The sequence below is a fragment of the Gigantopelta aegis genome, chromosome 6 (assembly GCF_016097555.1).
Source record: "Gigantopelta aegis isolate Gae_Host chromosome 6, Gae_host_genome, whole genome shotgun sequence".
NCBI classification, from domain to species: Eukaryota; Metazoa; Mollusca; class Gastropoda; order Neomphalida; family Peltospiridae; genus Gigantopelta; species Gigantopelta aegis.
Window position 1 is genome coordinate 15,707,438 of NC_054704.1, and position 16,050 is coordinate 15,723,487.

The following is a 16,050-nucleotide window of genomic DNA, read 5'->3' on the forward strand; positions in this document are numbered from 1 at the left end:
TTGATCAAAGAGAAGCGCCTTGTCGAAAATTACTGCTTTTGTTTACACTGTACATACAGGAGATGGTCAGGAGCTGACGTCTCTTCGCCCCAAGCTATCCCACCGGACGTCACAAAAACGAAACAAAATGGCTGCCCCCAGTTAGCAGGAATAATCATGGTTTTTTATTAACTCTAAAATTACGCGTTTTTCATTTGCTAAAGTGTCAGTATGTGTTGGTGGTCCGGGTATGCATCTTTCCAACACATAAGGCTCTTGTTGGAGTTGACCCTACCTTTAAGTCTGATGTCCTAGCCTTTCCACCACTGAGACAGATGAGCTCCCAACCAGAGATGATGGCCTCACAGGTGTTGGACATTTTCTGCCTGGGTGATCGTTTTGTCTTGCTTCAGCCACTGCCTGTGGCAAGTCCCTTAAAATGACCGCTTTGACAATGGCCGATCATGCTTCATTTGATGTGAAGAAGCTCATGTTTATGTTCCATGTCGAATCTCCCCAGGTTATATAAGTCTGTGTGTCTGTGGAGTTGTCGGATCATTGTTCTTACATCTTCAACTGTTCATATCAACACCAGCTTGTGTTCACGACCTGCCATCCGTGGCATGATCCTTTTCAATTGACAGTTTTCAAAAATGACAAGAAAATATTTAGAATCTTTTAAATGTCTATATTTTATTGTTCTACTAATTAAAAAAACCTGTTTGTGATTCAGCATCCATACTATGGCCTTTTCCATTTAACAGTTTTTTCCAGAAGAGAATTAAGAAAATATTTAGAATCTTTCAAATGTCTATATTTTATTGATCTAATATTTTTTTGTTCTTCTGATTTACAAAAGTTCTGTGATTTACTATCCATATTATGGTCCTTTCCATTTGACATTTAAAAACAAATTATTTCATAGATTCCAGAAGAGAGAATTATGAAAATATTGGAATTCATCAAATGTCTTCATTTTATTGTTTTACTGGATTACAGAATCTTTTTTTTTTTTAATATATTTTTTGGAGGGATAATGTTTTTCCTGAACATTATTCTAACTAACTTGATACTATTAAATAACACCATAGTTTAACAAGTATTAAGCTACAAGTCTTATACTATACTCTCATACAAGAATTGTTTTAAATCCTGGCACAGTATGGTATTTGTTCACCGACTTCACTGGATTACAAGTGCTAAACCACTGAATAATGTTTACATACAGGTAAACATAAATCTTCTTTTACCATTATAATTTGCAGCAGAAATTGTGTATTGTTGAGCAGCCATAAATAAGTTATTGTTAAGCAACACTTTTATTGCTTCATAAATCTCTGGTCCATAATTTTTTATGACCTTTGCATCAGAAAAGATGTATTCTATAACATTTTTGGTTGTGGGTGTTTTGCATGGAAATCTGTCAGGCTGAAAACATGGTCCACAGAAGACATTGTGTGGAAACTACAAACTGCATACCTTAACGAAACAGAGAAAATTTATACATCATTTATCACCATGAGATGTTGATGGCTCATTGTGAATAGTGGATGGGTGTTTTATACCATATCTTTTTCTGTCCACATGTACTGCTTAACCTTGTGCTCATAGTGTCATGAAGTCATGTATGCATCATTGACAAACACTGACATTAATAGTGAGCATATTTTATGTTCTGCATAAGACAGAGTACAAGAGATATTTTTACAAAAACAGACATCAGTTGTACAATATTACTAGAGGAATGTTTGCCTACAAGTGCAGATGGCTTGAAGTCCAGTTGTGTGCCTCATTTACAAACAACTGAAATTCAAATCAACTGGTCAACTCAGAAAAAGCTATTTTTGTCTATAATTGCTTCTGTATACATTTGTTTCATATATAATGTAAAACAAATTCAGCAACATAAGTTACATAAATATAAAAATTGTTACATATTTATTTGTGAACTTACGTATTTTGCAAAGTAATGATGACATCATATAGTAAATGGCTGGTTTCTTTTGATTGATCATACAACATTGCAAATAAATCTAAGGTATATATGCAGTTTCCTTAATATCATGTAAGATTCCAGCATGAAAACAGTATTGGTTACAAGTTTTATTTAGATGACTGGTGAAATCAGCTCATCAAGCTTCTTAGGGGTCCACCATCACAAAATAATCTAGTAAATATATCTTTGGTTATTAATAATTTTTTAGAATTTTTAAAAATAAATTTTTACAACTTTCTAGGTCCTCCCCAGTTTAACCAGTTATTCTCTGTACTAGTATATATAGTAGTTGTTCTTAGGTTGTTGGCAATAGCAATTGCATTCATGTTTAAGGTATGGTGATTACAGTTTAAAAAATGAAGAAATCTTGGCACATCATTAAGCTGTGTATTAAACCAGAGATGACTTAATACTGGCAACGACGCAATTAGAGGTGCTGAAAAATGCCAGTGGGTGGTTGCACGGCACTTGCTTTATGGCACTTCTGCTGTAGGTGATAGCAGTTGGTGCAGATTAAAATTACTTACAAACCCGCAGGCTCGGGGGCCGGACTGTATTGATGAAAACGAGAGCCTTCGTGACTGCATAAGCTGTCGGGTTTATAGCTTCCCCTGTGTGTACATATGCCAGTTTATGTACCACGCGGTATCGGTGTTACTGGCACCTTCCCACATACTGCTGGGGGACCACCCACAATGCGGACTCTAGCCTGAGAATAATTAGTATCTGTCAGGTACATTAGCATATTCCCAGAAGGACACCTGGTGCGGCTTCATACTCCAGGCTATAGGGGGAACAATTTATTGTGATTTATCAAACACTTCATTTCAATCAGTTAGGTATACAATAAATTGGAGGAAATCTAGTAGAATGTTACATGTAGTTTTGGAAAAATGTAGTTGAATGTTACATAGTAGTATTGGGGAAAATCTAGTAGAATGTTATATGTAGTAGTATTGGGGGAATGGGTGAAATGTTACTTGTAGTAGTAGTAGAGGAAATCTAGTAGAATGTTACTTGTAGTAGTATTGGGGGAATGGGTGAAATGTTACTTGTAGTATTGGAGGAAATCTAGTAGAATGTTACTTGTAGTAGTATTGGTGGAAATCTAGTAGAATGTTACTTGTAGTAGTATTGGAGGAAATCTAGTAGAATGTTACATGTAGTAGTATTTGGTGAGATTAGATCTAAACAAGATATAACAAAGAATTGTCTAATTAATCCCATTAAAATCGGAGGTTTTTGTTTTTGGACAATGTAAATTATATTTACAATGTAAATATTTTAAGATTATTATTTTATTAAGTATGTATATAATGTTAGGTTAATTACCATTTACATTTTCTGTCTTTAATTTGAATGCTTACCTTGACACAGCTATTTTATTTTATAAATTTCTAGTTTAGCTTTCATATACATATCTTTGCTCTGACATCAAACAGCATATATATTTTTTATTCTGGGCTATTATTACATATTCATTCATTCATTTGTGAAGTCTTCAGGAAATGTAGATAGAACTATTACCGGTAACATTGCCAAAGTTGTATCTTTGTATAAGATTTTAAATGACAGAGATACATCTTTCAGTTGTATGTTAAATATCTGTGAATAGATTCATATCTTTAATTGAATAAAACATTGGTTGTCCAAACAACTGTAGACATATAGACATGATGTCTCTATAATTAGGCCATACATTTCTCTAATTGACCAGTGAAAAACCAGAAAACATTGATCATGTACTACGTCTGTAGATATGCAGACACAATGCCTTTCATTAGGTCATAAATTCATGTACATGTATATCTAAATAACATGTACAAAAACTATTAGATATTAAGCCTCCACTATTAGACTTCTATCATTTCGACATTTCCTCTTACACATAGGGAAGTGCTTCTCCAGAACGACTTCCTGGTTCCACCATCAAAGACATTTTCAAACAACCACAGAATCATAATCCAGCAACTTCATCACATGCACAATAGAAAAAACTTCTATAGCATTGTCCAAAGCCATTTGCCAGTCCATAACCTTTCCATTTAGTAAGGTATATCTGGGTCCGCCCAGCATTGATGGTTTAATATAAGTCCCACAGGTTTTCTTAGTTTATTTCTCATTTGTCAAATGATGACTTTAAAACTTCAGTGTAAGATGTATGAAATACTCTGTAATGAAACGGTATTAGCATTTGTTGAAACTATTTTTAAATTTCAAGAATTATTTTCTTTTTTAAATTCAGCAAGTTCTTGTTTTATAAAAAGAAATCTGCCAATTTAAAGGGACACACCCTAGTTACGGCTAGTTGTTAACCATTACGGTGTTGTTTTTCGCTATTAAACCCATTTTTTCACAAATAAAATTGCACTTTACTTACCATTTATTATTTAGAATATACATTTCCATTCACCTGAAGTGTTTTTTGGTAATCCTGGTAATCCTGGTGTTTGTAATACCACAAAATGCATTTTTCGTATTTCTGAAAAACGGACGCATGTTTGAGAAAAAACTGTTGAGCAGACATGGTCTAATCTATTTTTAGACGGGATATTTCCATTTCAATGTCACAGACGTTGGTATACCACGTGACCGTTATCATTTTGGTTCGGTTTGTTTTCTCGTGCACGGTTCGCGCAATCAACATCCGATTTGTTGTTCATTTGTGAGATTTTTCTTCACAGTTCGTGAACATTTTCAGTAACAATAAAGTTCAGACAAGTAAGTATCTCAATACAAAACGTTACAAACCCTTAAAACCAATAATTTTGCTAAGTCCTACGATATCTGGAGAGGGGATACAACCAGGACAGAACAGTTGGAACATGTCCAGGAGAGGTGAAAAGAATGCACCCCAAGTCTGTGAAATTTGTCGTGATGTAGGCATTGTGGTGCTCGAGCGACATCTACCGGTGACATCAGAATACAAACTTTCAAAATTATTTCAAGCAATTGGGACATGGGGATTCCCATGGTATTTATCGATATAAAACCTGCTTTTTCACTCCATTTGATAAAAACGTGATCTAAGTGTGTTACAGGTTTGTAGATTAACCAAATTATAATTTATTTTTGCTGGATGGAACTAGGGTGTGCGGCTTTAATTATTGCTTGTTAACAATATAGATGTAAATATATATATATATATATATATATATATATATATATATATATATGTATATATATATGTATATATAGAAGCTAAATGTGTAATGTTGTATGTGTTTGCAGATATTTAATATTCTCTGTATTTACTCTTCATATTAGCAGTCTTAAGACAACCTCTGTAAGACACACACTTAATTCAGGTTCTTTCAGGTGGCATTGCAGTTGTGGTCTTGAGTATTAGTCTTCATCAGGAGAGTTGAATTGAATGATCACTCCCGCTCCCCCCCCCCAAAGACTCCTGAAAAGTTTTAGGAGAGCAGCAAATTTATTGCCTTGAAATAAAAATTTTGATACATGTTATTTAAATCTTGTGGATTGCTCACCTGGCACCATTTCAGAAGAGTAATCTTCAGCTCATCTTGATTTTGCTCATGGTAAAGGCTTGAGTATCTGTATTCTAGAAACTATACAACTATATCATTAATTATATGTATACCACAATATTGTATTTGTGTAGTTTGTTATTTTGTCAAACTGGAGTGATGTACGTTTGTCTTGCTATGTGTCATATTATGACGGCAAACTTTCCCTTGACCTTTGTCTCTGTTTCTTTCTATTTCCATATAACATTGCAAGTACATGTGTATCTATTAAATTGTTTCAAGTCTCTGCCTCAGCATGCATAAGACATAAACAAAAGCCTGTGATTGTTTTAGACAGCCGTGCAGGTAATGTATATCGTTTATCTTGTCATAGAAACTGAATATATGTCTAATTCATCAGAGATGTCAGGTATGTACTTCCCACACTAGAGTCTAAAGAAAAAATATTCTTTGCTGTAAAAACATGTAACCATACATTAGTGACCCCATTCCAAGGATTATGTTTTTTCCCCATGCTCTGTTTAGGCCTGGAATCTAAACACTGGGTGTAAAATGGAGAATGTGTTTGAAAATAAAACACTAAAGGAAAATGACTGTTCCATAAGTTTTACTGTTTTGCAGCTAAGATATCCAGATATATAAAAGTAATAGACTGGTATTGCATGGAGCATTTATGACTGTTTTTTTGGGTGGGTTTTTTTTCATCTGGCATTATTCCTTGAGTGATGAAATGCTTTAAATTTTTAAACATATTTTGAATACTTTGAATACAGTAGAGGGAAAGTTTGCATGTAGTTGCCTTCTGTATTTTGTTAAGTATCAGCTATTCCTATAAGGTGTTGGATCCAATCAACACAAGCATTACTGAACAGCCTGAGTAGTGTAGTGGTTAAGCCAGACATGTAGGTGATGTCTGCCAGCAACCTTTGATAAAACTTGTAGGTGATGTTTGTTATCAACCTTTAATAAGCCTTATAGGTGATGTTTGCCATCAACCTTTGATAAAACTTGTAGGTGCTATGTTTGCCATCAACCTTTAATAAGCCTTATAGGTGATGTTTGCCATCAATCCATCAACCCTCAAGACTTATAGGTGATGTTTGTCATCAACCTTTGATAAGACTTGTAGGTGCTGTGTCTCCCATCAACCTTTGATAAGACTTGTAAGTGATGTTTGCCATCAACCCTTGATAAGACTTGTAGGTGATGTTTGTCATCAACCTTTGATAAGACTTGTAGGTGCTATGTTTGCCATCAACCTTTAATAAGCCTTATAGGTGATGTTTGCCATCAACCCTTGATAAGACTTGTAGGTGATGTTTCCTCTCATTATCTGTGTGGTCCTTAACCATATGTTCTATGCCATATAACCACATTGTTAAATTAAACATTTTTCCCTTCCATCCTGTTGGCAGTAGCTTGAGGGAATTTGTCTGTTGGTTCAGTTGGTAGAGCATTGGACTCTAGCACAGAGAGTCTCTGTTTCAAATTCCCTAACTGGAGATGAGTTTCTCTGTTACACTAATATGTTACATTTAGCATGTACATTGTTTTGTTATCTGATAAGGGAAAGGAATTAACCTGTTGCCAAAAAAAAAGTAAAAAAAAAGAAACAAAAAACGAAGAAACAAATCCAACCCGTATCGCCACTAAAACTGGATTAGGTTACCCAGAAAAATGTACAGGTGGATTAATTCTTTACAATCCGGAGAGTAAACTTTAAACTACTTTGTAGGTTATGTCATGAAGGTGTTATAAGCCTGGTAAATGTTATCCATGCATCTTTTATTACCCTGGCTAAGTCAAACATCTGAGACAGTCAATGGATACACTTTGGTGCAATATTGCATTAAATGCATGTACTGTTTCTCCTGGTAACTATACCCAGGCTACCTGTGCTGTGTATTTCCTTTCAGCTTATGATGGGTATCTCCACAGAATAAAGCAAAACTGCTTTGTGGATTATGCTTTGTAGATGCTATGTGCCAGGCGTATATGTATAATATTATCAGCGAATGTTATCAGCCCATCTTTTTCGGCACACCGACCGTTGACTCAATCTGCCTGCCTTTGTGCGTGTGTAATTGTTAGATAGGTGGTCGTTTCATTATGTCCTACGTGTTTAACTGCCATACCTGATTGGAACAACTGCGAAGTTTATGATAGTTCTTATTGTCCTACCCCCAAAACTGGTCAAGTGAACTGAATGCATTGAAAATTTGAAAAGCCGCATCTATCATTTGTTTGTCTTGGCATATTCCGAACAGTGTGGTCTCCCTATGGTGGCCACAAAAGATGTGTGTGGTGTTGGCATTTTGCCACAATGGCTGGTTGTAGGGGGAAAAATGTTGTGTTGTGTTGTGTGAAATAAGGATGGCCTTGTTAGTAGAGTGTAGAGGATGATGGGGTTTTGGGGTTTTGGAAAATTCTTGTCTGTTTTACATATACATGTATAAGTTAAAGTTGTTGTTTTTTTAACGTCGCCATTAGAACACATTGATTTATTAATCATCGGCTATTGGATGTCAAACATTTGGTAATATTTTACATATAGTCTTTTTTCCATTAGTAGCAAGGGATCTTTTATGTGCACCATCCTACAAACAGGATAGCACATACCATGGCCAGTTATGGTGCACTGGCCGGAATGATATAGCTCAATGCACCCTCTGATGGGGATCGATCCCAGACCGACTGCACATCAGGCAAATACTTAATACAGAGTAAGTAGTACAATGCAGGTGGCTTTCAGAGTGGTTGAAACTTCCTTGCTCTGTAGCCTAATGTGCATCAGGCGAGCGCTTTACCACTAGGCTATGTCCTGCCCTAGTCGTGTTTAAAACTAATGTGCATCAGGCTAGCACTTTACCACTAGGCTATGTCCTGCCCTAGTCATGTTTAAAACTAATGTGCATCAGGCTAGCACTTTACCACTAGGCTATGTCCTGCCCTAGTCGTGTTTAAAACTAATGTGCATCAGGCGAGCACTTTACCACTAGGCTATGTCCTGCCCTAGTCGTGTTTAAAACTAATGTGCATCAGGCGAGCACTTTACCACTAGGCTATGTCCTGCCCTAGTCGTGTTTAAAACCAAGCATATACTATTATACAAATAAATATATCTGCAATCCTACCAGGATTTAAAAAAATAATTGAATTATTAGTACCCTTCTCTCCCCTCCACCTTGTGATGATTCCAGGAATAGCCTTAATGTCGCTGCACCTGAATTTATAAGATTCTGCACGAGTGAGCATAGAGTGGGTGGAATAACTTCAACAGGTCTTGTACTACTGCACCGTCGCGTAAACTCTCTAGATTTATCACTACTGTTGTTCTGCGTTGCTCTCTCGCTGATGCAACAGTGCACATTATAAACGTCTCACTTTTATGTGTTTTATGTTGTGTGTCTCGGTGGGAAAAAGACATTGTTTCTCTCACTTTTATGTGTTTCACGGACTCCAGCCAACTGGTAGATGGTCTAAACAATGTACAGGTTTATTCAGACAATACAACAGACATTGTTTGTCTCATTTTCTGAGTTTTACCGACTCCAGTCAACTGGTAGATGGTCTTAACAATCAACAGGTTTATTCAGAAAATGCCAGAGAAATTGTTTTAGAATCTTAGGTTTGACATGAATCTGTAAAGGATGTGATTCTTCAACTTTGTTTCTGAATTCAGTTTTTTGTGTTCTGAAATGTAGCTGTCATGTTGTCCAGCAGGTCAGAGAGATTTCTAGTTATTATATTGGTTTCTTTTCTCATAGTCTATCAGGGCCAAATGCAGGAAATATAGGGGTGCACCACGACTGCTATATCAAAGGTATGTGCTATTCCATCTGTGAGATGGTGCACATAAAAGATCCCTTGCTACTTGTTTATTCTGATGTCAAGTTATTGCTATAAATGTCTGCATCATTTGTCATGACAAATAGTTGAAAGTTTTCTTTTATAACTTGTTTATTCAAAACCCACCTGTTGTATGGAGGATCACCAGTTCCAGTATTCTTGAGCAAAGTTTGGTTGTCATACTGAGTAATTAGGTGCATTGAAACTTTTACATTCGGTCATTGGTTGGTCACTTGAAGTAAAGACAGGAGAAAAAACCCACTACACTGAAAGATTATTTCATGGTGTTCTGCCTATTTTATTGCTGATTTTGTGAAAAAGCTTTCAATTTGAGGTGAATGCTTCTCTCTGTTTATGTAATCCCACCTCGAAAATGAGGAGCTCTAACTTTTAAATTATAATAAGTATGCACATCTTTTGGTGACCCTTTATGGCTGATGTGAAAATCCTGCTGGGCTAGCTATTAATACAGCCGCATTCATTTCACATGTTGCAAGCCTCTGTGGCACAGTGGCCATGTTATCCAATTTACAATTGATACACAGTTTGTATTCAGGACCGGTCTCTACGGTGTAGTGGTTAAGCAACCAGTTTTAAGGCTGGTAGGTATTGGGTTCACATCCTGGTACCGGCTCCCACCCAGAGCGAGTTTTAATGACTCAGTGGGTAGGTGTAAAACCACTGTACCAACTTCTCTCTCACCAACCACTAACCCACTGTCCTGGAAAGAGAGCCCAGATAACTGAGATGTGTGTGCCCAGGACAGTGTGCTTTAACCTTAAGTGGATATAAGCATGAAAATAAGTATAAATTAACAAACAGCATAGCATTAGTGCACTACTAGGAACTATAAGTCGGAGTATAATTACTGAAATAATGTTTAACGATACCTCAACACAAAGACTTCAGTAAAGCGTACTGTATATTGTGTGTGTGCAAGACTAGCTCTGGGACTCTCCAAATTCGCCAATTGTGAATTTTGAAAGCAGTTGGCGAATTTTATTTTAGTTTGGCGAAATAATTTCATGTAATAATTGACATTTTTTAGAAAATAACTGACAATTTTTGCAGTTTTTGAAGTTTAATAGAGAATTTGGCAAATTGTTTTGCTCACTGAGAGCTGAAATCATCTTGTGGTATGACTATAACTTTCAGTGTGTCATAGATTGCCTCTACCATCGAACTGAATCCTTTATTTAGCTGAAATCATCTTGTGGTGTGACTATAACCTTCAGTGTGTCATAGATTGTCTCTACCATCGAACTGAATCCCTTATTTAGCTGAAATCATCTTGTGGTGTGACTATAACCTTCAGTGTGTCATAGATTGTCTCTACCAGTGAACTGAATCCCTTATTTAGCTGAAATCATCTTGTGGTGTGACTATAACCTTCAGTGTGTCATAGATTGTCTCTACCAGTGAACTGAATCCCTTATTTAGCTGAAATCATCTTGTGGTGTGACTATAACCTTCAGTGTGTCATAGATTGTCTCTACCAGTGAACTGAATCCCTTATTTAGCTGAAATCATCTTGTGGTGTGACTATAACCTTCAGTGTGTCATAGATTGTCTCTACCAGTGAACTGAATCCCTTATTTAGCTGAAATCATCTTGTGGTGTGACTATAACCTTCAGTGTGTCATAGATTGTCTCTACCAGTGAACTGAATCCCTTATTTAGCTGAAATCATCTTGTGGTGTGCTGGTGGTCAGGTTTCACCCACAGAGTTGTTAACTGGGCTCCCAGTGGTATGAAATGGTCTTTGTTACATAGTAGGGGGTGGTAATTCAAGGCCCTTTCACATTCCTCATATAATGAGCTTGCCACACTGTCTTTGCTTTGTATCACACACCAGTTTCACGGAGGGCACTTTATGGAGAGCGCTTTATTCCTTGATTCCCCAATGGGGCTTCAAGCCTTTACTATGCCGCATTGCAAGCCCAGTTCTCTTGACATACAAGTTAGTTGTACTTGGATGGATAACCAACCAACCACCTGGGAACACCAATATTTTTTAAAAATAATTGTAAATACCAGTACCTCACTATTTGTATGTCAATCTCTGTGATATGTGGTCTTGTTTCTGATTTTTTGTTCTTAATGTTAATTTTTTTTTTTTAATTTTCTTGATGCTAATTAATAGTAATATTACTAGTTGATGAATCTCTGTGATATATGGCAAGTCTGGACAGCTGAATTGTATACCAAGTGTAGCATGCTGGAAACTTTCTTTTGTCCCATGTCATATTTTGCTGTTGAAAGTTTCAATTTAATTTTAAGAAATATTGATATAGTGTCTTGTTAAAATAACAAAACATTTTTTTTAAATAATTAAAAAACACCAAAAAAGCACCCAAAGGCACAATAATGTAGGGTCTTCTACACATAGACAAAAAGGGCACCTTAAAACTAAACATGGCACTTTTTCATTAGTTTTCCATTACTAAGTATGGTCCATAAACCAAGTACTAGGCTTGAATTACTTATTGGTCCATCAACACCGCCGCCCCCCCCCCCCCCCCCCCGCAAAAAAAACCCCCAAAAAACCCCCAACAACAAAAAAAACCCAACAACAACAAAAACAAACAAACAACAACAAAAACCCAACCCAACAACAAAAAAAACATTAAAAAAGATATTAATTCAGTTTTAAGGAATACACAAGCTGTATGTTATTATATTTATTAATAAAAACATGTTTATGCTTTGGAAAATAGTATAATTTTTTTTAAGAACATTACTCCATTATTAACAGCTCACCTAGTTCTGAGAACATGGGAGTTTTACATGATTCTGCAACTTCCACTCCACACTGTCTGTATATCGGCCTATCCCAGATTCCCCATTGTAATCTGTTTGATAAACAGTATGTAGGGGGGAGGGGGAGGAGGGGAAATGAAGCAAATCGGCTGAAAAGTCAGTGAGCCGTGACAGTGATTACTGCTACCAGTGGGTACATACCTCACCGGAAGGTGTTGTTTTCTCCGTGCTGGACCACACACTGAGGCTGGCAGCATTACATTGCTGAACCTGCTGGTAATTGCATACCAGATAAGGTAGACACATTATTTATTTGAATCTCATCCAGTAAGGCAGTGTATCGGAAAACCACATATGTAAGACCACAATTTATCCATTACATTCACCAGATACTTGATACCCATCTAAAGTTGAGAGACTTTGCACCGGTATGCGTATTTGGGGAAGCAGAAGGGGAGTGGGATGGACATCATCCAGATTTGTTTCCTTATACATGTATATCATAAAAACAAAAAATGTGTTGAATAGCTTCTTTAAATCAAAAGAAAGAAAATAAAATAAAATATATTTAACACAAAACAAGACTGAATATAAATATCTCACCTACAATGAATCGAGTTTTAAAATTTTTTTAAATCACTTTTTAAATGCAGTCTTGTTCTTTTAAAATATATTACAATTAAACTTAATTAATTTTAATTTTGGTTAAATATATATATATATAGATAATTTGTGAAAAATGGAGCTATACAGAAAACCTGTCATAGAGCTAATTCAAATATAAATGTTTTTACCACTGCTGACAACAAAATAAGTAACACCTCTTTTTCACTTTCCAATGTTTTTGAGACCGACAAAAATTATTAATTTGATTTATAAGACATTTGATATGACATTCTGAAGCACAATATTTTTTTTAATCTGTTTTCTTCCCCCTGAATATATATTTAGTAACATGTATAAATAGGATATGTTAAATTTTTTACCCATTAGATTAATCATTTGTTTTCAGAATTAAGTTGAACTATACTTTTAAAAAACAAAAAACTCCACCAAAAAACCTGACAAAACATATGCAGTACCACAAATGATCCATCTCATTCACAGAATATTTCATAATTGTAATTACCTAAACATATTTAAAAGACTTTACAAGACTGGGGGATTCTATTCCATTTCCTTTCGTATAATATAATATTATTGATTATAAACTAAATGTAAACAAAATATTTAATTATTTTTTAAATGAAAGTAATAATTAAACAATCAAATCACTTGTGTTCAAACATCATACATGTACCTGACAATACACAAAGAATCTTAAAACCCTCAATCATAATTGCAAATTTATTTTAAAAAATACTGTAAATAAAAAACCCTCAATAGAACAGGTTATTGGTGTTATATGTGTGTTTGTTTTATTCATTACAGTTGATGTACATGGGTGACTTATATATTGTTTTTGTGCTAACAGATATAACATACTAATGTGATGCAACTGACGGAATTCAATTCTTACAAATACCAAAAAGAAATGTTTATTTGGTTGTTGTTTTTCTTTGTCACCACCTATTGCAAATACCATTAACAGACTGTGCCAGTATAACACTGGGTCTTACTCGTGTGTTTATAATGAGAGTATATAGGGAGAAAAATTATTTAATTAATGAATGAATAAATAAATGGATGGATGGATGAATAAATAAACGAATGAATGAATGAATGAACGAACAAATAAACAAACAAATGAGTGACAATATCCCCAGAATGAACATAAACACTGGTAGGTAGTCACAGCTCACACAGGAACACATTTTGTTTCAGCCAATTTTCAGATATGTCGAGTACCGTATTTCATTGAAAATTATTAAAAAATAATTTTAAAAAAATAAAAAAATAGCCAAAGACAAAATTTTGTACCGACTTTGTATAAAAATTAGCAGTTGGCTAATCTGGTTTAAACAATAGTTATTCCCAATTATAATGCTGGTTGGAGATTGGCCAACAGGCAAAATGCCTATATTGAGGCCTCTTCCTAATATCATACATCATTAAAATATGCATATATTTTAATTGCAGATATTGGAACTGATTCTGTCCATTGGCTAATCTGACAATGACCAGGATGAGTGAACCCTCGGTAGTTTATAAAACGATTATTTAGCAATGTTAATTAATGATGTTATTTGTGTTATGTTTTTTGCAGAAGGTGGAAGACTAGAAAGAGAGCTGAAGTACACCAAGGAGACGGTGGGTGAGGGGAGCGGCAGTACCAGTGAGCTTGTCATCCAGACACCGAAGAGAGTCGGAGCCAACCTGCTGAACGTCGACTCCCTGTCACTACACCTACAGGCAGTATTGAAGGCCACCAAGATTAATGTGGTCATTGATGGAATGTAAGCAGCACTTTCTTGCACCAGTTTAACCATTTCAGACACTTGTTAGCATTTATATATACTGTTGAATCCCGTTGGTTTGAACCCCATCGGTGCTCAAGGAAGTGTTTGACCCATCGGGTAGTTCAACCTAACCATTGGGTTAACGTTGTGTAAGTGTAACTCAGGACTTTGTTTTTTTTATTCGAGCATTGCAGTGTATTCGACCCCTCTGAGTTTGACCCAATGAGATTCTACTGTATATATTACTTTAGACATTTGGTAGTATTTATATATTTGGTAGTAGCTGTATATTTAAGTTAAGTTTTATTCAGATTTGCTAGAAAAAAAGAGAAATATTCATGATTAAAGTTAAAGTTTGTTTTGTTTAATGACACCACATTGACTAATTCATCATCAACAATTGAATGTCAAACATTTGTTCATTCTGGCACATTTTCAGATGAAATCCACTACATTGTTAAATTAGCAGCAAGGGATCTTTCATATGTACTTTTCTACAGACAGCTCAGCACATGCCACGGACTTTGATATTCCGCTAGTGGAGCACTTATTGAAACAGGAAAACCCCTAGAGAATAGGTCCATTGAGGGTCTATGGTCTTACAACCCAACTGAGCTAAATCTCACCCCTTTATGGTACTAATAAATTATTGCACATGTCTCCTCTCAGTTATTTTAATTACTTGTAATTTTGTTACATTTGGAGAATGTACATGTATGCTTTACATGGTTATGGATTTAATATAAAGATTGATACTATATAAATGTCATCCCTTCCTTAGTGTTTTAAGTTGACATCATTTCAACTATGGTATGTTTTTGTTTTCAGTGAGTGGAAATTTTCAGATATTTGTTATGCAACAGACTTTCCCAGAATAGAAGATTACTATGTTGATTCAGTAAGTATTTTCTTTCAATATTTGTTTGATTTTAAAACACAAATGTTTCCTGAGTACTGGCAAAATTTAAACTTTTGATCTGTTTGATCCTAAAATATGTTAAATATCTTATTTATTGCAGCTTGGTGAATATGTTTATATCTTATTGCTAATCAATTATTTCAAAGTGGTGACTACATTGATTAGATGTTGAAAACTACATGTTTCAGACGGAATGAGAAATTTTGCTCAGTAGAGCCTCACAGAATTTACCATTTTTACCTTCACAGGATAAAACCAATATCCTACATCATTAACTAGGTATTCTCTATTTAAAATACGTCTATGTTTTCATTGCAGATATTGGAACTGATTCTACCTTGTGTTATTATTACACCTTTGGATTGCTTCTGGGAAGGATCCAAATTGTTAGGTCCGGAGGATCCTGTGAAAACACTGTGAGTACTCTCACTTTTTTCAGGTTTTTTAATTATATTTCTGTGTGTTACCTTTATCAACCGTTTTTCTCTTTTATTAGGTAAATTTGACTCATCCACATTGCTGTGCTAAATTTACCTAATCAAAAAGATGCAGAAGCGTAGAAAATGTTTTGAATCTGGAACAAACTCAAACTACTTACAATTGTGAATCCAGACCAGTTGAGTCTTCCTTCTAAACTCGGTTTTTACAAAAATTATA

At 35.2% G+C, this 16,050-nt stretch overlaps 1 protein-coding gene across 2 annotated transcripts in view; it reads left to right on the top strand.

Annotated features, from left to right (window-relative positions):
* Positions 1–16,050, top strand: part of LOC121375654 (protein patched homolog 1-like) — a 96,515-nt gene that overhangs the window by 11,787 nt on the left and 68,678 nt on the right. For both annotated transcript variants that reach the window (XM_041503211.1, XM_041503212.1), the window contains exons 3-5: positions 14,282–14,471; positions 15,303–15,372; positions 15,712–15,809. In XM_041503211.1, coding sequence (XP_041359145.1) covers positions 14,282–14,471; positions 15,303–15,372; positions 15,712–15,809 — 358 coding nt within the window. The remainder of the gene's footprint in view (positions 1–14,281; positions 14,472–15,302; positions 15,373–15,711; positions 15,810–16,050) is intronic.